Source organism: Solenopsis invicta, chromosome 7 (assembly GCF_016802725.1).
Source record: "Solenopsis invicta isolate M01_SB chromosome 7, UNIL_Sinv_3.0, whole genome shotgun sequence".
Classification (NCBI taxonomy): Eukaryota; Metazoa; Arthropoda; class Insecta; order Hymenoptera; family Formicidae; genus Solenopsis; species Solenopsis invicta.
This window is the reverse complement of record NC_052670.1, coordinates 16,741,227-16,768,091: the sequence shown is the minus strand read 5'-3', so window position 1 is coordinate 16,768,091 and position 26,865 is coordinate 16,741,227. Positions and strand designations below refer to the sequence as shown.

At 30.0% G+C, this 26,865-nt stretch overlaps 2 protein-coding genes across 12 annotated transcripts in view; one reads left to right on the top strand and one right to left on the bottom strand.

Moving 5' to 3' along the window:
• Positions 1-1,086, top strand: part of LOC105199687 (dynein heavy chain, cytoplasmic) — a 38,327-nt gene extending 37,241 nt beyond the window's left edge. For 4 of the 8 annotated variants that reach the window (XM_039451672.1, XM_039451674.1, XM_039451670.1 and 1 more), the window contains one exon: positions 84-1,086. In XM_039451672.1, coding sequence (XP_039307606.1) covers positions 84-518 — 435 coding nt within the window. In that variant the 3' untranslated portion in view covers positions 519-1,086. The remainder of the gene's footprint in view (positions 1-83) is intronic. The other 4 variants (XM_039451677.1, XM_039451678.1, XM_039451675.1 and 1 more) reach the window with 1 other exon arrangement.
• A 1,493-nt stretch (positions 1,087-2,579) lies between these two features.
• Positions 2,580-23,471, bottom strand: LOC105199679 (E3 ubiquitin-protein ligase XIAP). 4 transcript variants are annotated; one of them, XR_003269127.2, is made up of 6 exons: positions 22,968-23,471; positions 16,528-17,389; positions 15,840-16,211; positions 4,669-4,872; positions 4,021-4,224; positions 2,580-2,881 (listed from the first exon to the last, which is right to left on the bottom strand). XR_003269127.2 is itself a non-coding variant. In XM_026138397.2 (3 exons), exons 2-3 carry the CDS (start codon positions 17,323-17,325, stop codon positions 15,870-15,872), a joined length of 1,140 nt encoding a protein of 379 aa, XP_025994182.1. In that variant the 5' UTR covers positions 17,326-17,389; positions 22,968-23,470; the 3' UTR covers positions 15,529-15,869. The 4 variants fall into 4 exon arrangements, 2 of the variants coding, with proteins under 2 accessions (XP_039307622.1, XP_025994182.1); XR_003269126.2 differs by having other exon boundaries at positions 15,854-16,211; XM_026138397.2 differs by lacking the exons at positions 2,580-2,881; positions 4,021-4,224; positions 4,669-4,872 and having other exon boundaries at positions 15,529-16,211; positions 22,968-23,470.
• Between the last annotated feature and the right edge of the window lie 3,394 nt (positions 23,472-26,865).

The window sequence follows — 26,865 nt, the reverse complement described above, 5'->3', positions numbered from 1 at the left end:
ATTGTACTATATTTTAGGAAATTTGTCTGCTTTTTATTAAATTCACTCAAACTGATTGAAATTACAATTCGATTTGTTTTTAGAGTTTTCCAGTTTGGTTAGGAGGTTTATTAAATCCTGAGGCTTACATCACTGCAACCAGGCAATGCATTGCGCAAGCTAATAGTTGGTCACTCGAGGAACTGCAGTTGAACGTAACTATCGGCGACGGCGATAACATCGCTACGGACGATTGCTCCTTCGCCGTCACTGGTTTGAAATTACAAGGTGCACAATGTAAGGATAATCAATTGTATTTAACTTCGACTATCATGACCGATCTACCAGTCACCATGCTGAGATGGGCGCGATCATCTATGGAGGATATTAGAAAAGGCAAGCTATCCTTGCCAGTTTATTTAAACAGCACACGTACCGAACTACTATTTACTGTCGATTTGAATATCGCTCCTAGTCAAGAACCGCATAGTTTTTACGAGAGAGGAGTCGCCGTATTAACATCCACCGCTTTGAATTAATAATTGCTAAAATAATTAAAATCGATTAGAGCAAATTGTACTACTTATGAAGTAAAATATTATCATGATAAAATAAAAATAATTTATAACATCGCTGCATGTTACATCATTTGTAAAGAAAAGAGGGCATATAGTAACGTGCAACTTACTACAAACCTAAAGTATAAAAACATTAAAGAAATATATATTTTACACTGAATTGCTTTCGTATCTCCAAAGGATTGTACAATTAAGAAACAAATACTTTCAACGCATAAAACAATTAAATGTACATCATTCGTTTATAAGAAATAACATTTTCACGCAGAAGGTTGTAATATATATATATATATAGTTTATTTAATATTATATGTATACTTTTAGATTTTAAAAAAACATAATTTTCTGTAACAAAAAGATTATATTATGTTCGTCAAGATGTAAGTATCGAGATATTATAATGTTTATAACATCTTAATGGCATCTAATAAAGTCGTATTGTAATGAAATTTTCTCTTTGTTATTCGTATACATTTAATAACTGTATTATTACATCTTAAAATCAATAAAATCAATCTTCAACATCGAATAGCAAAATGTTCGCATTTCTTACGCTTGAAAACGTGAAAATTTACGCCCGTATAAAAGTAATTGAAAAGTATTAAAAAAAAAAGACTGCAAAGTTATTAAAATATTATCAAAAATTATTGAAATGACTGAAATCATTCTGAAATATTGTATAATAAAAATAATGCATAATATACGGGGTGAATCTTAATTCTTATGTTAATGTGTAATAAGAGATGACATACCGACTGCAACTATAAGATTTACTCTGGCTATGTTCTGAAATTCACTGAAAATATGTAGTATACATGATGTGAACTATAGATTTTCAATGCTAGCAGTGTATCAGAACGTAGCCTCTGTATGAATGTATGTACATGTATGTACATACATACATGCAGGGTAAATTTTATAATTACAGTCGATAAATCATCTCTTATGGTAAAACGACACAGTAATTATTGTTCACCCTGTATGTACTGTATCACAGGAAAGAACCCATTTGGTTGATTCTAGTTTCCGAGTATTCACTGTTTTGTCGGTCAAAATGATCGAAAAAGCTTTTTCATGATTTGCTAGAGCAATCCGAGATGCAACTCTTGGCGTTAATCTTTCGTACTAAATAATTTCCATTATGAAGATCACACAATTTACTGTTGAGCGAAAAGAATCCATTCCGTCGCTATGATGATTTTATCGAACGATCGAACGTTTGTATACTGTAAGTAAATTACTTTTACTAAAATTTTCTTTGATATTAATCACAAGTCAGTACATTAATAATCCAATCAATAAATTTCACATATAACATTTTGCATCCAGAATTGTTATATATAAAATGCAAAAAGTCGAAACCTAAAAATTTTCCGCAACAATTGATAATATATGAGTTACCTCAATTTATCAACCATTTTAATTACCTCAGTCCAATTTATTAAAATTCGATAAAAATGTTGCAATTATTTTAGATTTATTATGTATATCAAAAATATTCGTACTTAGAGATCTGTTCTGAATAACAAATACACACAATTTAGGTCTAATAAGTAATGTCTTATCGTTCTTAAAAAAAAAAAAGTTTTTGACAACACAGTCGTTGTATACAGGGTGACCCATTTTAACTTAGGCAGCCAAATAACTCGAAAAATAAGCACACTACGAAAAAATGTTTAGAATCAAAATTTCGTCATTTCGAGGGGGACGTACAATGACGTTAAAATCAGCCCTCCACCCCTCCCCTGGGCGGTGAGGGGGGGCAAGAAATCTTAAATGGGAACCCCTATTTTTTATTGCATATTCGGAATCTGTGGCTAAAAACACATACAATTTGTCTGAAACATTTTTCTCGATTCATGATAGACGGCGCTGTAATCGACGAAATTCAATTTCTTCGATTTCTCTTACTAAGAACCCATGCTTACGATTTTGCAATAAATTAACAATAAAAATACCACGTTTTCATTGTTAATACTCGAAATTAGGAGAACACGGATAAAGTATTTTCTAAGGCGCGTATGGTATTCCTTTTAATAATTCATTTTAATAAGTCTTGTGCACACTTTTTACAGCTTATAATATGTGATTATAGTATAAAAATAACTTCTCTTTTTCTAACTTAGCACAATACTAAATCAGGTGGTTTGCTACTAGATATTGTGACAGTTAATCCTTGTGCCCTTTATTGTCGCCCTAAAATGTTTCTGTAGTCTTCGCAATGATGCCTTGAGCCGATGAACTTTTTGAGCTTCAATAGACGTCTTATTAGCTTTTTTAGGTTGCTTGTGTAATGCACAATTTGTAGATAATTCCACGATTCTCTGAAAAATAAATAATTCAAAGTTAACACATTGCGCATAAGTGTGTTTCGTTTTTTTCTATAAAATACAAATGTATCTTGAAAATACATGAATTGTGACTTGAATAAGGTACTTGAACCGAATAAGACTCACAAGTGAATGATTTTATTTTTTCAAAACTCTATTATAGGAATATTGAAATAAACAAAGTAAAAATAAAATTTTTTAATTATTCATAAAAATAAAATATATCTTCCATATAGAATCGGGCCTCATTTATATCAACATATAATAAGGCTCGAAGCAAAAATAAATTTAAAATAACAAAAAAACATTAGCTTCTAAATCAATTTAAAAAATTTAAAAATTTTATCAATATCTCTTAGGGTTTACTGTACTCTTAAACATTACAATTATATCTTTAATTCAGCCTTTACAATAGAGAAAAGGTAATTGTATCCTACATGATCTGATTAAATTTTGCGATTTTTTTCTAATTTTTTGCTGACTCCAAAATAAAAAAACTGATGCCAGATTCAAAATAGGAAACATTTTTAAACATTCATTTAAAATATGGGACAATTTCAAATTTTTATGTGGATACATTGACAAGTTTCAAAAAAGGTACTATTTAATTGACCATATAATGTCATATATGTATCAGTATGTTCTAGTTATGTTTTCCTCTTTTTCATAAAAAATATTTAAAAAATAGATAATCCCAGTAAACGGAAATGGATTCAAAATATTTAAAATGGAAAAAAGTGGATTAAAAAAATCAAGAATTTGGATTCGACAATGACCACACGAATCTATTTCTATCCAATTAAAATTTAAAAATTCCTTGAATCCGTTTTAATCCATAAAATTAGCTTGTAATCATGGGATTTCTACTTTTTTTCAATCAAAAAAAAATTATACGGGCAATGTAATTCATTTTAATCCATGAAACGAAATTAAAATAAAGTGATTTTTATTTTCTTAATCTAAAAGAAGTTTTCGCAGGTCACTCAATCCATTTTAATCTATGATATAGGATTGAAATGACTTAATTGCTGTCTTTTAATCCAAAATGTATTCAAATGAATTAAAATGGATTACAAATTTTCAATTTATTTTCATTTACTAGGGTATTTTAAATTTTGTTGCCAAATATTTACCTCATTAAAAGTTTTTTTATTCTTTCAATAACTTCTGCCTCGTAATCGCTATTTTTGAAACTACTATGTTTCTCCCAAAAATCATCGTCTAACTTCCATTCTTTTAGTTGCAGTTTATATTGACAGCATTTTGTTACATCGTCCCTGTGTAAAATAAACCAGCTGCTGTTTGTTTCTCTTTAAAATATATGATAGCTGTTTGGGCTAAAAAATAAATAAATCATAAGTGACATATTTGAGTTGTTGATTCGGAATTAAACATAGCTGACAAGGAACGTTTGGCAATCCGCATATTCAAAAAGTTCTGAAACTTTATGTACATAATAAAAAAATTTTTTTTTAATTAATAATTAATAATGAAAAAAAAATTTTTTTAATTATTGTTATAAAGTATTCTTCGAGCCATTCAACTTTCATTCAAAATATTTTTTTTCTATCTTTTATAGTTTCGACAATATTCACTTGGAAAGAAAAAAACTGATTTTTTTCGAAAGGGTGTTTTACCTTCTAAAATTGAAAACAGGCACGAACAAAAAATATTTTTGTGTTACGGAAGAACTCTTCTATTTGTACACAAAGTTTTCGAATTTTTTGAATATGCGGGTTGCTAAACGTTCCTTGTCAGACATTGAACTGAATGGTCCATACACGTCTATTTTTCTAGGCGTAATCGGAATTATGGATTGTTCACTATTGTAACAATTGATTGCCTTTTATTGCTGTCCTCTGATATTCCTATATTCTCAATAACAATGCTTTGAGAGATTGTCGAATTTTGAAAGCTTCCAGCAATTTATTAGCTTCTTTAAATTGCTCGTGTGACGTATTACATGTAGATGGTTTCACGATTTCCTGAAAAATTCATAATTTAAAATTAACATTACACTCTTAAAAGTTTACTATTCTTTCTTTACAAAGTATAAACGTATTTTGAGAGTTTGTATAAATGTTGGGCATTAATCTGTTAATTTATGTTAACTAACATAATCAATTCAAAATATAATCGTGATTAACCAATTAATGAAATTAACCCAGTCACAAATGTCCCGAACATTTTTTACGCTAGATTTCAAAACTTTCTTGATTTAAAAAGGGCGTGCTATTTATTAGAAATTTAAGGCTTCGATTATCAATAGAAATTCTGCTAAAAATGTCCAATTAAAATTACTAGAAAGCTCTATACGTTCTAAGTCTTGTGCACAATAGAGGAATATTAGATATTAGGAACAGGAATAAAAATTTTAAAATCAGTTTTTAGTAATGAACATTAAACGTAACGCACAATAGATACGAATGAAACATAAAACATAAATGTCTTACAAAATAGAACATAATTTATTATTTATCTAGTGTTCATTAAAAAAACAGATTTTAAAATTTTAATTCTTATTCCTAATATCTAATATTCCTCTATTGTGCACAAGTTTGAAGTGTATTTTTGGACCTAATTTTTCGTTATAATCAATATAATTATTTTCAAATCGGTTCTATTGTATTGATTGTATTATGTTTTACTAGAAAATTCAGATTTATAATTCAATTAGAAAATTCAAAAATACAATTTAATTGAACTTTGTAGAGTTCAATCATTGTATTATACAACCGATTTAAAAGTTATGTTGCTATATTTTGCTAGAAAATGTAGGTTCAAAAACACAATTCAATGTTATTAGATCGAATAAAGCTTATTTCTAATAGTTTTAATCGGACATTTTTAACAAGGGACGTTTGGCTTTTGAATCGAACCATTAGTGCGTCTAGTTCGCATAAAGTTTAAACTTTATTATTTTTCTCGTGATATAAGTTGGATGGGTGACCGTTTTTGAAAAAAAAAAAAACCGGGATACATGTTAGTACCATTGAAAAATTTGTAGAAGAAACGCATTAAAACTACAAAAATTAAGAAAATTCTAGCATTTTTATTGTACATTTCTGTAGAATTTTTTAAAATTGATATAGAATTTCATAGATTTTGGTAACATTTTTTTGTAGTATTTCGTAATATATATTTCTTGTTTTAGAATTTTATAAAATTTCTTCCGTCAAGGTATTTATACAGGGTGTCCCAGTATAAGTGGCCATCCCTTTTTATCTCGTAAACTAAGAGAGATAGACCCAATAAATATACCATCAAATTAAATGGTTTGAACTAAACTTTATTGTGAGCACAGTGGTTACTTACAGAAATTATCTATGTTAAAGAACGAAGAGGCATGCACAACTTTTGCATGGTAAAGTGAATATTTTTATATGATAAGAGTTGTAGCGTTTTTTCTAATGAATACAATGATGTATGATTTATCAAAATTATTTTACAAATTATAGAAGTTATTTCGGTTTAAAGTTTCGCGGGCGACTAATACCATTTCAGTTTCGCCCCTGCGGTGTGGCTAACTTCCGACTGTCACTTTGGCGATTGACGTGTAACGTGTTGACATCTGATTATAATATTCAATGTACGTAAAATGTAAGTAATAAGAATACAAAAATCTACAGTTTATAAAATTATTACACCAAATATTATAATCAGATATCAACATGTTACACGTCAATCGCCAAAACAGGAGTCGGAAGTTAGCCACACTGCAGGGGCGAAACTGAAATGGTATTAGTCGCCCGCGAAACTTTAAACTGACATAACTTCTATAATTTGTAAAATAATTTTGATAAATCATACATTACTTATTCATTAAAAAAAAACGCTACAACTTTTATCATTTAAAAATATTCACTTTACCATGCAAAAGTTGTGCATGTCTTTTCGTTCTTTAACATACATAATTTCTTTAAGTAACCACTGTGCTCACAATAAGCTTTAGTTCAAACCATTTAATTTGATATTATATTTATTGGGTCTATCTCTGCTAGTTTACGAAATAAACAGAGGTGGCCACTTATATTGGACACCCTGTATATGTACATAAATATTTATATATCTATGTAAAGTATTCAATATCATATATTATGTACAATTACGCTTTATAATGATATATTTGCGATATCTCATGAAGTTCCTTAGTTCGTAGCATCTCACACATAGTGATGCATAAGTATCACTATGTGTGAAATCCAACTGATTGTGAGACTATTCAAGGATATCTCGTAGATATTGTGATATCCCTGCTTAAAAAGTCGAATAAGAAATGATAGAAACATAGAAATTTGATAGAAACCTATAGATTCAGAATAAAATTATATAAGATTTCTATTAAATTTCTGAACGTTTTTATTATTTCTTATACTTCAGGTTCTTATATTTTTAATGGATTTCAAAATGACATCCGTTGGATTTTCCTGGGATAAAGTGTGCTATGTGGATTGTAGATCGTTTCTTTAATCTTGTTTTAGAATAATCAAGTCTGAGATTTACTCAAAACAATAGGAAGGTTGTATGAAAGAACTTATAAATACTCAATTATAATAAAAAATACATTATCTTTTATGCATTATCGAATGTGCTATAAGTTTCTTGTTCCTTTAATGTTATGAACTTTCTAGAATAAGTTATTATATAGTAATAAATCAGAAGTTAGAAGCGAGTTATAAGTGAATCAGTAGTACGCCATGTCATAAAACAGTGATAAGTCAGTAATCACCGACTCAAGATGACCAAATTCCATTTCTTATGACTTAAAACCTAAATTACTTTATGATTGTCCAATCAAAATTTAGTAAAGCAAAATATTTTAACATTATCGTATTTTAAATGTACAATTAAGTACATTTTATATAATTAAAACAGAGTATAATTTTTAATTTTGTACATTTTTCAGTATGGCACATGCACAGCGCATACTCATTTTGCTGCATTTAGTCGATGACTGCATTTTCTAACTCGTATAATCAATTTCAACAATTAATATCGCGGTTCACGGGGGGGAGGGAGTAGAGCGACACTTTTTTTGCCAGATTCATTTGTTTCGTGCAAAAACGCGTCGAATGAGACCTAATAGTGCTTTCAAGTGCAGTTCGAGTTTTAATACAACCCGTATCAGGTTAATGATATCATATGATCTATTTTAAGTTTTGAATGGATGATTCCAGCATATGACAAAAGCTCTAAAATTTTATCAAAATTAAAGGTGGTGGAATTCTGTGGATACTTATCAAATATTTATTTAAATTAAGCAAATATAACTTTAGTAAATACTTACTAAAATTAAGTAAATGTTTTCTGTGTACCTAGAGTTAAATGATGTAATTAAAACTTATTTTTTTATGAAACTATTCTTGTCATACAACCGGCATGCAAAGATTACGTGTGATAACATACAGAATGTTGCAGAGAAGCAAAAACTGTTTTTCTCTTTTGAAATTTTATTGTATAATAGCAATTATTACACGTATGTATCACTATATTTTGTACAGTATTCATGTCAAAGTTATTTTGCCCAAGATACAGGTCCAATTATCACAAATGCATTTTACTGCAGATATCCGCCAACAATCCAGGCATTCAAAAGTTCGTATTAAATTAAAAAAAAATTTTCTTGCTGTAAATATGCATTCGTGATGTAAAAATAAAATAAACAATTATCATAAAAATAAACATACAAAAATATATATAGTTTGTGTGTATATGTATAGATACATATATAATCGTGTACCAATAGAACAGAACTTTGGACATAGAAGAACTTAATTACAACGAAAAAATTTCTATTACGAAAAAATTTACAACACTCAAAATTTTTGGTCTCATTTTACCCATACCCATTCTCATTTTGAACACAGAATATATTGTGATTCGACTTCATTAATGCAAAAAAATAGCATACATCAAAAGAGCGAGTGTTACACTTAGTAGGGCTCTATTTTCCCTAGACAATTATGTGTATATAATGCGCGTTTCCAGTAAATACCGACTAACAGTAACATAACATTGATGTTATAATTTCACATTTGACAATGTGTTATATTACATTTATATGATTAAGCTATAAATTGTAACATTGATGTTATATTATTGTTAGTTAATGTTTATTGGGATTTCTACAACTTATCACGTATTGATTTTTATACATTCGCAAAATAAAGCGAAATAAGATATTGTAATATTGTTTTATTCTAAAATTATTTCGAATTATCTTCGAAAAATAAGTATTACCTTACAAACATAGAATTACCTATCTTCGAAATATGAATGTATATCTACTATATGAGATATAATTTCGCTAAGCTCAGTTTTGTAAAGCTGCTACATTGCCGACGTTTGAGCGTATTATATTAATTCATATTTTATTTTTTGCTATAGATATAGAACATTTATAAATCGGTAGATAGATTTCCTTCCTCGATATATTCACCTTGAAACCCACAAAGGAAGAAAGGAGATCAAACTTCGGAAAGAAAAATGGGCTGGAGATGCGACTAAGTAAATATAAATGAGAGTAAAGTAAATATAAATGAAAAGTTTGATTTCGAGTTTGATCTCTTTTCTTATTCCCCGCTGAAGTCGAATGCACTTATGCCACTTTTTGAGGTACGTCATATTCATGTTTAGACAGCTTTTTTTAAGTTCATATATACTGCAAGGTGATGAAATCAATGCCATGTATGTAATCTGAAAAGATTGCATGTCATGCAAAAGAAGCGGCCAAGAAAAGCCCCTCCTCAAAATAATTAAAAAAAAAATAGTGTTCTCTTGCGAGGACACTATTTCGCGGATACTGATGATCTACAACAAGTCCAAATGTGAATACAACGCAATTTCAAGAGAACATGGAGAAAGTGACACAGACATTCGATTCCAGATGCAATATTGATAAAATAGACTTATTCTCCGATCTTTAAGTGCCCTAAGTATCTGTAGAAAAAAAAAGTAAATTAATATAGTACGTTCCTCGTATATACTATTCTATGTGAGTGCGCCAATTCATTTTAAACCCAAGACCTAATATATACAAAAAATGTTTGCAGATAAATTAAGTATATTATTATACATAATTTAAATATATAATCATATATAATTTATATTATATATAATTATATATTAGATATTAAAATGCAATTCCTATACTGCTCTGATAAAATTATGTTTAAAAAATTTAAGATATTTTGTGTAGAGGGATGTATGCATGTATGCGCGTATGTATGTATGTACGTATGTAATATAAAGCAATGAAAGTGTTTTCGTTTATCAAATATTTTTGCAAAAAAATATTTTAAATGAATGTTTGCTTTCAAAGATAAACTAGTGATCTTAGTTTGATATAATTCGATCTCTCTCCACTTTTCTTGCGTATTCTGTATGCAAAAGTATGGCATTTTTTGCGAGAAGATAACCATTTAGAAAATAGATATACACTAAACTGCAAGACTTCAAGATTTCACTGAACTTCACCAAACTATACAAACTTCATTGAAACTCATTACAGTTAATGATTTTTTTAAACAAAAGTTATCGAAAATTTTGGTTGTACTATTTTCTACAAGTAATTTTTAATGATTTGTTCTTTGCAAAATAGCACAATCAAAATTTTTGATCTCTTTTTGCAGACAACATCGTATGATCTCTGATAACTGATTTTAGACAAAAATTCGTTATAACAGCCAAAAACTTATAGCAAAATTCATCGGTTTTCATCAGACTATGCCTGATTTCATCAGACTTCCAGAAATTCAACTTCTAACGCGTTGTACACCAGAATTCAAGAATAGTTACCACCTCAGTCAATCGACATAAACTCATAATTGTAATTAAGAGAACATTTACACAATTTGTAAAATATACAATGTTACCATATTGAAAAAACTGTATTTTGTTTATATCAATCATTTTATCTTATTATTTTATACATAGACTATATTGAAATTATTGAAAAATATTTTACAAAATATTTTATATTTTATCAACAATATATTAGAATAAATAAAATATCTTGTTTATTATTAATGTTTAAATATTGTTTTTATTCTTTTGTACACAAAATATAAAGAAAACTCGATTTTAATGAAAAAATTATTTAAAAATATATATTTAATTTTGTGTTTAAAAAGATGTCATTTAAAGCCAAACTAAAATCAAATTTTTGTTTAAAATATTTTTTGCTAAAATACTTGATTTAAAACAAAATGTTTTTATCTTCTAACTGGTCCACCTTTGTGTGTGTGTGTGTGTGTGTGTGTTTGCGCGCGCACGCACGCAGCGTGCCGAATTCTTTCAAAATTTCTATTTTAATCGATATAATTAATAATTTAATAAATATAATTAATTGATTAATCAATTTGTGAATAGAAACTTACACTAAGAGAAAATATTACTTAATTCAAACAAATATGTTATTGATACTATTATTATTAATACTACTCAACTGTTACAATAATTGATATCAAACAAATAATACATGCTTGTTTTAATGTAAATTACTTGAATAATATAAAAACACAAACGAAGTGTCTTAACGGTCATAGCTAGACCTTAGTGCTGATATTTATTTGTGTGATTTTATATACTAGAGGAGAAGAGGGTATTATATGACTACTGTGGACATTATGGCTATCCCCATTATGTCCGTTATTAGGCGACGAATTCAAATAATAGTTTATAAAATTATGCAATTAGTAGCTCGCCGTTTTTTAATGGCGCTAATATGACAATACACAATAGCTAACAATTGTTATAAGGCATTTTTACTTTTGAAAACTTCTAAACATTTTCAAGGTACATTTTAACACTTAATTTCACATACTTCCTCATTGTTTTTAAACTTAAGCGTGTTATCACACAAATGTATTATATACACTCAAATGTTTTTTTTTGTTATTTATTTTGTAACTTTTTGTTCAGCTGTACACATTTTGAGTTATGCAGAGTTAAACAATAATATAGAATTTTGTTAATATGGTTTTTTAAACGAAATTTTTATATCGAAATATTTCTTCGATAAATCGATTATTATTCTAAAGGATATCATATTACCCTCTTCTCCTCTAATAATATAGTTATTTGATCAAGTAATTTTTTCTATCAGTGTAGAATCTCAACTTTTAGGAACTCGATTCAATTGTATAATTATGAGTCACTTGTATATGATTGTTTCTTTTTGCCATAGTTTAGAATAACTAAATCTGTGAGTTACTCAATGCAACAGTAATTTTATGCGAAAGAACTCATAAATATCTAGTTATTATAAAAGATATATTATTCTTTATGCATTATCAAATGTACTACACGTTTCTTGTTCCTTTATTGTTAATGTGAGCTTTCTACAATAAGTTGTAGTTAGTAATAGATAAGAAATCAGAAACGAGTTATAAGTGAGTCAGTAATGTGTCATAAGACAGTAATAAGTTAGTAATTACTGACTGGAGATAAATTCCATTTTTTATGACTTAAAATTTAGATTACTTTATGACTGACCAATCAAAAAGCAATATGTGTTTGCCATTTTTATCGAGAAAATTGATCAGAATAGGTTGACGTAATAATTCTAATATAATTTATTCAGAATTCAAGTTTTTTAAGATTTATGATTTATAATTTTGACTTATAGTTATCATATAGTTAGTGTAATATAAACAGTAACTAAACAACTTATTGTAAAAAGATCATTAAAGATTTGTTAACTCTCCAAGTGAATCAAGTTTCTAGCAAATAAGATAACATCAAATGATGTTTTAATGATGTCTTTCATGCCATTACGATATTATTGAAACATCACGTTGTTTGCTGGGCTTTTTCAATATTTTTCCAATAAAATGTTAGTCTATTGTGTTTCCCTATTTTCTGTATCAAAGTATTTTCAAAAATCTGAAAAAAAATCCATGAAACTTCTATCTATCGTGTAGTTGATTTTGTAGTTATTTTGATAAATATTTTTTATTGAACATTTTACCTTTAATGAACTTTAAATGCTGATTTTACAATTACGAGTTTTGTTTCGGACGTCACGTTCACTCGGAGAGTTCAATTAAATTTATTAATCATATTACTTATACGAAAAAATGTACGACACTTATATTTACATTAACAAATTCGCATATTGCATTTCTTTGAGAATACTAATTATATTAATTATATTAACAATGTCAGGTTACGTCGTGTCTCACGTTGTGATCTGTAGCAGCGATAAATTAAGAGTTTGAAACTAAATATTGTGTCGAATTCGTATTACCAATTACAATATTACGCTGGCTGATCGTACCCTGGAGTACTTAGACGTTCACTAAAGTTACATATTTTACATTTATGGACAACAATGTGTGTTTAATAATTTGCACATTAATGTGTATGAACTATAACAAAATATAGATATCTAATAGATTATGACAGAAATATTAGAAGAAAACTGGCAGATTAAATTGAATTTCTTAATTTATTTGTAGCAAAAGGCTAGTAAACCCAGTCCGCAAATATTCGACTTGAAAATATTTGTATTAACATGTACTGCTCGATTTGAAAGAAATCAGAGGCTCACTAAGGAAAATTTAATACAGATCGAAACATTTGTCTTAGAAGCAATGTAGAGACTGTCCTGAATTTAAATGTTTAAATTTCATTGATAAATTAAGAAAACAGTTTGTTTTTAGTGATTTGCTCGTTTTTATTTCATTTTGGAGAAAATCGAAAAAGCAAAAAAGTTTTCATTGTTTACTTATTCATTACTTTTTTACTATTTACTATTTAATGAGCATTGCATTAAACTATAACTGCTCTCATTGCAGTCAGACTACTGCTCGTACTATTTCAAGATTATATAAAAAAAAATTGAATTTTAATAATTTGAATTTTAATAATGTGATCAAATCATTTCACAAAAGACTATTTATTTTTATGAAAAATAACGTGGGCAGATGGAAGCTACATTTACAAGCAAAGGACTGTTAAACAAGAAATTATCATGTGACGGGCTCAGTAATCATATTGTTCGTCCGCCTCTTATCAGAAGCTTGATGACCTCTCAGTGTATTTCTGTGCGCTTTTTACAATTTACAGATATATGGAATCTACAGTTTAAACACAAATTTCAAACGATCTAATTAAAGGGGTTTTTATGGCGCAAGATACTTTCAATGATTTGCTATTACATTCCGAGAAATAGCAATCGAGTAAAATCAGATGTTTTTGATCATATTTGAGTCTGGATTTTGGACGCACAATTCTCTACGCCACGGTCACTACTAACAGATAATAGTAATTGCTAGGGATAATAAATAAGAGAAAAATATAAAACTTTCTTTTTTTACGATTTTTGCGCAAAAAAAAAATGAAACAAAAAAATCTTTAAAAAAAACTGTTTCCTTAATTTAGTTTTTAATGAATTCCCAATCGTTCTCAAAAGTTTGATATTTAAATTTAGAACACCTTAAATATATGTATTGACTGCGCTCAAAAGAGAAAGCAGTTTTGCACTTGCTGTTGTAAAATTCTTTGGTATGATTAATTTATGCGTTTTAATCTCGTACATATGTTACTAAGAACAAGAATCAATCATATAAAAAATTTTACAATTGCAAAGCTGCTTTTCTTGATGAACACAAGTACGATTCGGACTTCATCGTCCATCTTTTAGCTCAATATTTTACATCTTGTTTTTCTCTTCGTACATAAATATTCAATTAAACCCGATCTACAATAAGTGTAATAAATCTTAAGCAGTAAAAAATTGACAAATTACAGTTGAATGAGATAATGATCAACTGATCAATTTCTTACAGCTTAAGGCTTACCGATTGTACACCGGGACTTATACACGCAAAATCAAAAACCAAAAATATTCAAATAATTTCATAACTTATATTTGTATATACTCGTATGTATGTGTTGTTACTTATCATTACAACATAATTACTAATGACTAGACTTCATGCCGTGTTGCTATTTGTACTCGTACAATGGTGCCACTTAATCTTAATCTTACATCATCATTACTATCATAATTTTTTTCAGCAAATATTGCATTGGGAAATAGTATAAATACGAAAACGTTCAAATAGCAACGTTCCGTTGCAGGTACAATCTATCACTTCAGATTTTAATGACTTTTTCCTGTATTCACATTGTTCAATAGTTAAAATATGAAAATTTGTGATGTCATGTGTTTCGTACACTGACCAACAATTTTTACAATTCCAATTACATGGAGATAGAAATAGCAATAGTGAGACATTTATATATTTATAGATTTAAATGTAGGAACAATTATTACTTATACAACGATTACAAAGTACATTCAACATTTGTTAGTATTACAATAGAGTATCCATTGAAATTATGACGTTAAGGCTTTTTCTATTTTTTGCTCGAAAAGGCTTGTTTTCAGGAATTTTTAGAAAAAGTATTGAACATTTATATTAAAGTATTTAACATTTATATTGAACATATAAATTATGTTAAATTAAGACAAACTCTCTGATCTCTTATTTCAAGATCATATTTAATTTTACTTAATTTTTGAAAAGTCAAAATTTTGTCAATTTTTAATTTTTAATATTGATTGCAATTCAATCTATAAATTGAGAAAATTTTTGTTTTTGTAATTCAAATCAATCGTTTTCGCAGAAAAAATCTATAGTTCTCAATTTTATTTTTTACTGAATAACCTGTGATAATATAAAAAATACTAATCTACAAAAATCAATATTTCTATAAAAGTCACATCTTAAATGTTTCAATACTTTTCTCCAAAAAAATTCTTAAAAACAAGCCTTTTCTCTACCAAAATAGAATACCCCTTTAATATTTTATTAACAAGAGTTTTAACGTTGTATAGCTTGTACCTGCTAATCGGTATGTTACATGAGTCTTGTCATTTAGTTTGGCCTGAAAAAGTCAGTCTTCATAATAATGATAAGTAGAGAATTTTAGTAGAATTTACCGCAGATTATTTACCACAAGGATAAAAACACTATGGGATGTATACTTGTACCGTAAGCTCCACAGGCTTACGACACACTCCACATACTTTCATATTTTTCGCGCACTCTGCACACGCCAATAAATGTCCGCATGGCATAAATACAATACGTATTTCTCTGCTGTAGCAAATTTTACATAATCTTGCATCCTTGTCGCTTGGTGTTTGAATAGATTGTTCCTCGCTATTAACCTTAGACGAAGCAGCACTTGCTTCCGTATTAGTTTCTTGAGAGCTGACTGAGCTTTGAGAACTTCCACTAGCAATACTCTCGCTATCAGCTTTCTCAAATTTCTCATCCAATTTATTAATTGCTATGTTTGATAAGTTTTCCTAAAAAAAAAAAAAAAAAAAAAAAAAAAAAATAGATATTATTACATTCAATGATGATTTTTTAAGTAGATTAAAAGATTTATTAAAAAATTATACACTTCTACACAGAAAAAATTTTCTCTTAAAATTGACTCTACTATGGTAGTTGTAGGGTTTTGACAAATTTTACAATATAAACTTCAAAGAATTTTATTAAATTTCACTATAATTATAGTAAAATTCTTCAGTTTATATCTCACAGATACTATAATTTTAAGGGTAAATTTTAAGAGCAAATTCTTTAATAAATATATTTTATTAAATAACTTTAACTTACTGTTGCAATATACGTTTTCCCAGTAATGTTGCTTACAAACTCTGTCCCTTTAGCCAAGATTAGATAAGGACAATATTCGAACCACTTAGCATGCTCTATCCAGGGATCATCTGCTGGTTCCCAATCTCTTAATCCTCCACCGCAGTGATAACATAATGTCTGATCGCCACTTCCTGTGTAATAGAAACCAGCAGTCGCCAATTCTTCTTTAGTTTGTGACATTGCTTTTGGCCATCTGTCAAATGTCGCTAATCTAGCAGCATAACTAGCATATTCAGGATGCTTTGGTCTTGAGGCAAGGCCAAATCTTAATCTATGATTCACTCTTTCTTCAATCTCTTGATCTTCATGGTCTGGACCGGAATAAGGCATATATATCGAGCTGTAAGGTCCACATACGTCCATCCCTTTAGGCACCGGTGGCGGAATCGCGTTGGGATCCGTACCGATTGGCACATTGCCGCACGGAATATTGCGAATGAATCTACATCTGCCGGACCATCGTTGATGATCGACCATTGGATTGTCGTCCTCCTGCCACTCGCATATTTCTATTAAGCATTCAAAACATTTCACTTTGTCGCTCTCGCCTGTGTAATAAAATCCAGCTGCTGCGAGTTTTTCTGGCTCTACCCACGAGCATGGCCAGTTTTTGAAACTTTCCAAACGAGCGGATTCAAATCGAAAATCTAAACCGTCAACCTCATCTGGGCTTTTGATAAACTGTATATGGGACGTTATCGGTGAATCTAGCAGACGATTCGGAGGCAGCATATAGTGTTCTATGCATTCGGTCATTTTTGTACTGTGTTTATGAATATATAATAATATTCATAAAATAAGGATAAATGCCCCAATGAACCTGTAAAATAAAAATAAAAATTGATGCTTTTAAATTTTATAATAACGATTCATCAATAGTTTAGTTTTATGTAATAAATTAATAAGTATAGATATATATTTTCATTTAAAGATATTTAAGGTTTTCCATCTTTACACACTGGCATGAATCCATGATCAAATTTTCTAGCATTTGTTGCATCGAGTAAATCACTATTTAAGAAAAAATAATGTGTGCATATGAGGGAATGAGAAATACTATAAGGAATATCCTTGGTATATTAGATACGTATAATTTCACTATATACCTCTGAACTGTTGATTGCTCCCATCAGTTCTAGAACAATCTCAGTATTTCATAGATCATTACTACGATATGTACTTTAAAGTTTTAAATTGAAAACTATAGAAGTCATTCGAAAACTATCTCGTCTTCTAAAGGTTAATAATAATAACTTTTTTTAAATATAATCAATAATCATGAGATGCAAACATTTAGATTGAAAGTACGCACTTCGAATATGCCTCCAATATGCAAATTTATGCGTTAAAATATTTTGTAACTGTACATATATGCTCCTTTTTGGTAAATAAATCCACATTTATCTATCCATGAAGGCGCTATTATACATCGACAAGAAATTCAACTTCAATGCGTTCAGAAACAGCTGCCAGCTGCGACACCAGGTATACATCGAGTGCAACGTTGCCACATCGTCCTCTATTTCTGTTCGTCTTATTACATTACACGGGAATGCGACGCGTACCCGCAGAGTGAAATGTAACGGTTGGACCGTATAGTAATATACGAGGTGCCCTTCACTTTACTTCGAAACCCTGGTTTCTTTTGAACCGAGAGAGTAATTTCTTCAAAATCATTACAGTTTCGGCGAATTTCAAGGGATTTCAAAACAACAGAATAATTTCTCAAAAACAATAATATTTAGCATGCTTAAATCGGCGAGTTGAAATATTTGAGACATTCATTCATTAATAATGAATGTGAATTCTTAAGTCGGAAGTATCGAAATTAGAAGTAATCTGTAATTATTTATTTACACGAAATAAATTTATAGACTGTGACGAGATATCGCGAAAGTAACATCTCATCTGCGGAAGCCTGCCGGGTCTCGTAGAACATTCATACGGCACTATTCAATATCGCCATACTCGTGGTCAATTTCCCAGGGATGTCTAACGACGATGTATTGTAAAAAGGAAATGCCTCTGTCGTGACGGCAGCGATACCATGAAATTTCGAGTCATCTGCAGCATAGTTGACTGCGACAGCTCAACCTTCGTTCCTCGCCCACCACATAGATATCCCCCCCGCGTCCCGCTCCAGGAGAACGCGTCTTTTCTCTCCTTATTTGTTGACGTGGAGACGCCACGCACACTCGTATAGGGACGCCGCCCGAAAAATCGACACTGTCGCATATGGAATGCCATTACAAAATTTTCGGACAGTCAATTATCTTTTGGCTAAGATCCGAAGGCATCTTTGCAAATTCTTTTCTTGTAATAATTATTCTTGATACACTTGATAAAAAAGTCAATAATGCCTTTTCTCTGTAAGCGCCTATTATTTAATATTAAACAATATTCCATAAAATATTAATAAAAATAATTATATGTTATATTACTAACATTACATAAATATTATATAAATATTATTTAATATTTCAGTATTTCAATATTTTAAATTATCGGGAACATAACTTTTACATATAATAATTATAAAGTTTATGAATATTTTATAAATAATAATTCAAATTAATTTTTAACCACAATAGCATATTCGTAGAATATTGAATATACCAAGAAAATTATGTAACAACGGATTTATAACATTAATACAATATTCCCATAATATTAAAAAAATATTGAATAATATTCTCGGAATGTATATAATATTTTAATTTTTAATAACATTCGTATAATATTTTAAGAATATTGTGTACTTATAGGGTTCGCTCAAAATTAGCCGCGTTCTGAACAGTACATGTAATGTATCTAGGATTGACAGATCTAATACCAACATTTCCAGGATATTTCTAACAATAAGGCGATAAATGCAAAATGGATTAATGTATTTGAGTTAATATTGTATCAATTACTTGTATCAATTACATAAATCATGGTACACTGTGAACATTCTTTTATGATAACATTTTAAACTAAAATAACTTTATATATAGAATCAAAACAAAAGATGTATAGTTCTTTTCTAAAGTTTTTTTCTGATTTTATTTAGAAACATATTTTCAAAAGAACTATACAGCCTAGTTTTGCCTCGTCTTTTTATCTTAAAAATAAGTTATTTCAGTTTAAAATGTTACCATAAAAAATCATCACAACGTACACAATTTATCCAAATATATCACGTAAATCTTTAATGTAGGTGTCGACAGTTGAAATTGTGAGAAATGATTAAAAAATATCAGATGAATCCTGAGATTTCTTTAAAATTGTGCATTTCCAGGACAGAACTTTCAATTACTGGACACGGGACAAGCCAATGAATTCCGGAACTTTCCCGGAAATCCTGAAAATCTGGGAAACCCTAAATGTATAGTCGTGAGCTAAAAGGTTGCAACACATTTTCTTTGATGGTAGATGGTTCGATGCTTAATTGGTTGGATCCACAGGTAAGAACCAATGACGTTCGCCGTTTGATGAACAAGTCTACATTTCAAAAATAATCGAAGAAAATGTGTTGCAACCTTTTAGCTCACGACTATACAAGATTGCAGTTAACTTCAAGCGAAGACATTATTAAATTCCAATCAGTGTATCTCAAATAAATAACCGAGCGTTTCGAATCGGACATAAATAAGATTATTTGCCTATTCAGTTTTAAGATTATATTCACGAGAAGTTACTTGTTTTCTCCACAAACGATTTCTCTCATTTCTGTCGTATTATCTTGCTAATTGCGTCAGTTATAAATTAATTCACATATCAATCTGAGAAATAAATGCACAAAGCCCACGTCCAAATGTTTTGCAATGATAATTCTATATCGCAAACATGACGCATTGAGACGGTAGACGGTTGAAGAGCATTCTACACGCGCGTGCTCTACCTCGAATCGCTTATCGCTCAGGGAATTGCAAAATGACATCAGTGCCGAGCTCTTTTTCCTTTGAACTCTTGTCTTCTTTATTATTCTCGGCCGCGAGAGCTGGCAACAGAGCGCGACGGAAGTATGTACAATCGAGAGGCTCGATCACGGTATGAGAATATAAGGTATACCATTCTTTGCAGATGCGCAGTAATGCAGCCAATCAAAAATCAACCAAAACCAAATTGCAAAACGAATGACTTAATAAGAAACAATGAGACAAATGCACTGTCATACAGGATGCCTGGAAAGATCGGGACCAAAATTACATAATGTGTTAATAGGTGTAATGTAATTATATATTTTACATAAGTTTATATAAATTATTTCACATATTAACACATTATATAATTAATACATTATATAATTTTGAAATTATGATTTATTAAAAAGCTATAAACGTTTGAAAATTTTTATTAATTGTTATAATAATCTCTAAAGAATATTTAGAAGAGTTCGACAATTGTTAGTTCAATGCATAGAAGTCTGATTCCTGCATGAAGAATTTTTGAACATTTAATATATTTATTGCAGCAAAATGATAACAATATGAACGTTTCCGCGTGGAAAGTAACATATGAAAGTGAATGATCTATCACTAAATACTATCTTTTATTTAAAATTCCCTGAATCGATAACGACTTATCAAAAGCCATAGACAAACTGAGTGTACGTATGCTTTCAGTTTAACAATGTAAGTGTCATTCTATCTTTGTTATTCATTGATCATTGAGATAGAATGGCTTATGCATCACACGTGTCATTAAATAAAAACTATGAAATATGATAGCTAATCTTATCTCAGATATAGAATAAAATCGTAACTCAATTCAAAAGTATAAGAATAATTCTTCGAAAAGATAATTCTTTGATACGAGACTTTTTTAAAGATCAAATATAAAGCAGTATGCTAGGTATGTTCAAACTACAAGGTCAAAGAGATCAACAACCTTGACATAGAAACTTTAAAAATCGCTAAAACTATAAAAAAAAAGGTAGAGAATATAACAAAATCCTTCAGAAGCAAAACTTAGGTGACAGGCATGGAGGGAAAGAAAACAAAGGCAGTAGGAAGAAAAAGATGAAAAACAAACAGCATGTGATGCTTATCACTTATACATGTATTTCCAGTAATTATTCAAACCAATAGTTTGTCTTAGCTAAATTTTTTAGTTGTCTTTTTCTCTCTCTAATATATAATTATACATTTTCCCAGAATGGACGATACAAGCAGAAAAGGAATAATTTTACTTAAAAAAAAATTAAAATGTAGAATAAAACCTATAAAGCTTTTTTTCTAAAGTAATTTTGAATATTTGTTAGATATGCGTGTACTTAACGTGTATTTGTGATTATATTACAAATATAAAATATAAAATAAACAAATATAATATTTAAAAAAATACCTTGTAGATATATACTAAAAAGCAAGATTAATTTTTTTTTTAATTTTGTCTTAAAAAATCTGAAAAATATGTTTTTAGTGTAGGAGGAACATTTGACAAATATATAAAGTAGCTTTTTCTAGAATACAAAATCTCGTATAAAAGTTTTATTCTGAATTTTCAATTTATTTTCTTATGTAGAAAATAAGTTCCTTTTTCACTTGTGCCATCATTTCTGGAACACATCTGTAGGTCTCATTTGAAGTATGGAAAGTATAACAGTAGAGCAATTACAAAGAACAGATTCTATGTATAATTCAAATTTCAAGTTTTTTACTCTAAATTCTCCATGCCTTAAGTGTTTCTTAATTTGTTTCTTTTTTAAACATATTTTGGTTTAGTGTTCATAAAAGAAACATTAAAGGTCAATTTTGACAATTATAATCACCTTGTTAGGTGTGCAATTATTCATTCAATTGTCTTTTGTTGCTCATGTGAATTCAACCAGTCGAGAGTTTAAAGGTCTTGTTAAAATGATTTTCTTCACATTTAAAAAAATATGAAAGTATATAAAAAATCAAACATTTGTGGCTTTGTCTAGTGTTCTATTACTTTTTCTAAAGGCTTGCCTAGCACATCAATTACTAAATTCTTTCTTTTTTTATGTACGAAATATTTGTCCCCTGCTATACCCTGGTTAAACTTTCCACGAAAGCCGACCCGCCCAATAATGTTAGATAACAGACGCTGAGCAGTACTGCGTCAAAGGGTACCGATAAAAAAGTAGAGGGGAGAAGCTAGATGGCATAGAGAGAGAGAGAGGATGAAGTAAACAAATGAGGCGATCAACCTTCAGGCGTTTATCAGTTATTGCGGTCAACTATTATTGAAACCGAGCTATTTTAATAATTCACCATTATATTTCTCTTTTTTTGCTTCGAATGCATTCTATTTCTCACGTAAATGCCAAGCTTTGATAAACAGATGGTTAACACGACGAGAGAAAGTGGGGAGAACCTCCAAATTCCTTGGATTTATCGAAAAATATGCACGAGATGCAGCGTGGTATACAATGCGGAGAATAAACGTACCCGAATCAATTTGGATTGCCAGATCTCTCCATGAATCTGTTCGCGCAACTCGGCCAGTTTTGTCGCTTGGCTTGAGCGTTCTCCTCGATTTCGTCTCGTTTCGCGGAATATTGCGTTGTTTTGTATCGACCGGGTTCGATACCTGCCGTTCACTTGTCCGTCGTCGTTCGCGAGGATAAGAATCATACGACGCACTCGGTAAACGACGCGTACAACACACACGTATATTTACACGCTACGATACGCTTGCTGACGCTTACAACAGATCCATAGATCTCACGCAATGGCGACGACGTCGACCAACTGCGGCCCATATAAGAAAGAGAAGGGTATGTATGCTCTTGCGCATCGTAATGGCGACCCTATGTTCTGTGCAACCAGCCAATGAAAAGTTGTATCTTCAAATAGCGCAGGAGCGCAACTCTTCTGGGCACGTATTACGCATTTGTTCGGAATTGATTCCGATCGGAATTATTTCGTTTCTCACTAAATTTCTATTGTGTTTTCTAGGGAAAACGGAATAATTCCGATCGGAATTGATTTCGAACAAATGCATAATACGTGCTCAGATTTTATGTGAGCTAAAATAGAGTACGCATGCGCGAAATAAGTACGTTGCTCAGTATCGCCATCTAAACTTCTCTCTCACTTGCTCTTTCCTTTGTCGCTTTTACTCCTCAGCGACTTTTAGCGCCTTTTTAAATATCTAACCTCATTGGCTGCGTTCAGCAGACTCAACAATTGAGTGAGCGCTCGCTATTATTGGTATATTCTTTTAAATCTGAAAGTCTGATTATCTAGACTATCTCTGAGACTATCTAGAAGAATATCTCAACATATGGGAGTGTCCCAGGGTGTATTCCGAAAGTCCTATTGAAAATAATCTTTTTAATCATAAAGTTGGTAACATTGTAACTAACTACGCTGTGTTCCGCAATGTAAGTTGAATTTGTGATTATCGTTGGCTTGCAAAAATCAGCAGAGAGATTAGTTTAATTTCTTGTATTTTAATTATTTATAAAATAATTGTAATCATGTATTATTGATTAAAATATTATTTACTAACAATAAATTTGATTTTAAAATAGGAATTAAAAAGCATAAGAACTTCCAAAAACTGAAAATTAACTGCAAAGTTTGTTTGTAGGATAAATTTTTTGATATTGCCAATATTGATATTATTTTTAAAAAATCTTATTTGATTTTGTACGAAATAAGTATGAAATAAGTATGAAATTATATTATAATAATATTTAATAAAAGTCTAACATTTATAAGCATGCCAGCTAAGCTACTATAGCCTCTCCAACTACTTAAACAAAATCAATTTTATCATGCACTATTAGTGCACACAAACAGATATAATCTGATTTACTTACAATTAATAATTTAAAATTAATCAGAACTTGCGATTTTTAGCTTCACGGATTTTTCGGAAATCCATTTTTTGCTTAATTCATATTTTAAAATAAAAATTATTGTTAGTAAATATTATTTTAATAATATATGATTAGAATTATTTTAATAAATAATACATCATTAAAATTATTTTATAAATAATTAAATTACAAGAAATTAAACTAACTTCTCCGATGGTCTTTGCAAGCTAACGAAATCACAAACTCAACTTTTATTACAAAACACAGCGTAGTTAGTTACAGTGTTACCAACTTTATTATTAAAAGAGATATTTTTGGTAGAACTTTTGGAATACATCCCCAGTTGCGCACAGACCCGATTGGACACTACCAATCATAGCGGCCGATGGCTACAGTATTTCCGTTGGTTGGGTTAGATTAGATTACATGATTGGTGGTGTCTGATCAGATCTGTGCGCAACTGAGGGCCACTTGCACTAACGCCGATTAACTTAATCGCTGATTAGTCTATCGGAATTGACCAATCGTATTTGTCGTTAAGTAAAAACAACAAATGCGATTGGTCAATTCCGATAGACTAATCAGCGATTAAGTTAATCGGCGTTGGTGCAAGTGGCCCTGAGACTCTACAAATACGCAAATTAAAGGTAAAATTTCACGCTTTTAAATGCTGTAAACCGCATTTTTATGGAAATGTTATTTTGTGCCGTGGAGCTTTGCAAATTTCGTAAAAAAATCTGACAAATGTCAAAATCTTATAAAAATTTTGCCAAGTTGTACAACGTGAAATAAAAATCGCACACAAATGCAGTTTACAGTATTTGAAAGTGTGAAACTTTACCTTTAATTTGCGTATTTGTTGAGTGTTGTATGTACGATTTTTATTCACTAAATTATTCAACATTGAAGCAAAAAAGATCATTTTTGCTTCAGTGTTGCCTAAATCAGTAAAAAAAATTGTACAACGTTCAACAAATACGCAAATTAAAGCTAGAGATCCATGATTTTAAATGTTGTAAACCGTATTTGCGTGCAATTTTTATTTCGCATCGTAGAGCTTTGTAAAGTTTGTAAAAAATTTCGAGATTTGATGCATCCCTATTTGAACCCGCGTAACTTTGTAAACAATCTGTAAATCGTTTAATGATTTATGAATCTCAAAATTAGAGATTTTAAGCTTTAAAATGCTTTTTTTAAAATTTTTTTACGATTATTTTTGACAAAGTTACCACTTTCTTGAATTACACCTATTTTTCGAAGTCAGAATAGGTGATCCCTTAATTTTGCTATCAAGTGTATTATTAATATAATAATTTTTTTCTTAACGCTATTTTTATATCAACTTATGTTATTGTTATATATTATTGAATTATATTTACTTGTCAAAATTTAAAGATTAAAATTTTTTTTTTCAAAAATCAAATCGGCGAATAATTGATTCATCTATAAGTCTTTAGTTACGAGTTGATTCCTATTTATAATTAATGTTTTAATATTTAACATAATTGCTCGGAATATTGGATATAAGACAAAATCATGTTTCTTTAAATATTGTATACGTGAGTTTAACGGGGAGAGATAAAAGTCGAAAATGAATAAGCAAAATAGGCTTTCCGTTAAAAAAAATCAGAAATTAAATGAGCAAGAAGTACTTTTTTCGTACTTGCTCAGAATGCCAGGAAAAGTTAAACAGTCTCTAAAAGTTCAATATTATTGTATAGCCCTATTAATATATATTTAAGTATTGTACAATATTATTGAACATCTGGAGGCTGTATTGAGATTCATTTTACATTGTCTAGAGAAATGTTGTAAAACGCACAATACAGCGTCAGAGGCTATTTTACGACACTGGTGCCTCGTCAGGTCTGACATTCATACGTGCTAGTGCAAAATATCAATGGTAGTAGGAAAAGAAGGCCGCAAACGAAAGGTCGATCGTCGCTAGTTTCACTCAAGGTCCGTGGATTGGCGTTGGAGGGGAAGGAAGGTCGTTGCATCCACTTCAACGATGTGGAACGAAAATGGCGGCGGCCATACTTTTACTGCACACTCGCTCACTCACACAACTAATAGCTGTAGTACCTTACTATCTACGTACATACACTAATACTGACTCGCTGTCTCGAAAATGGCGGCTATGCAACGACCTTCCTTCCCCTCCAACGCCAATCCACGGACCTTGGTTTCACTCAGTTTCACTCGGTATTCCAATACGCGGTTTACATTAGCCAGTTTGCTACTCGCGGCCAAATTCCACGATAATGAGCGCAACTACCTCTTATTCGTGTGGCTATATTCGTAACATATGCTTGGAACGCAACAAATATTTAAGAAAAAGAGGAAAAGATAGAAGAGATATACGAACCTCTTCAGCCCTTGAGCAGTGTGACAAATTGAACGGTAGTTTTATTTAACGTCACGCTGCGTTTCCACTACGGTGGATCTATTCTCTTTACTTGCCGCGGAAATGTAAATATGTATCTAAACACAGGCAAATTTAAAGGAAAGAGAATTTA

Coding starts and splice junctions, on each gene's coding strand:
- LOC105199679 (XM_026138397.2), bottom strand. CDS start 17,325: ATGACCGAATGCATAGAACACTATATGCTGCCTCCGAATCGTCTGCTA. Junction 16,212..16,527: donor GGAAAACGTATATTGCAACA/GTAAGTTAAAGT, acceptor TTTTTTTTTTAG/GAAAACTTATCAAACATAGC.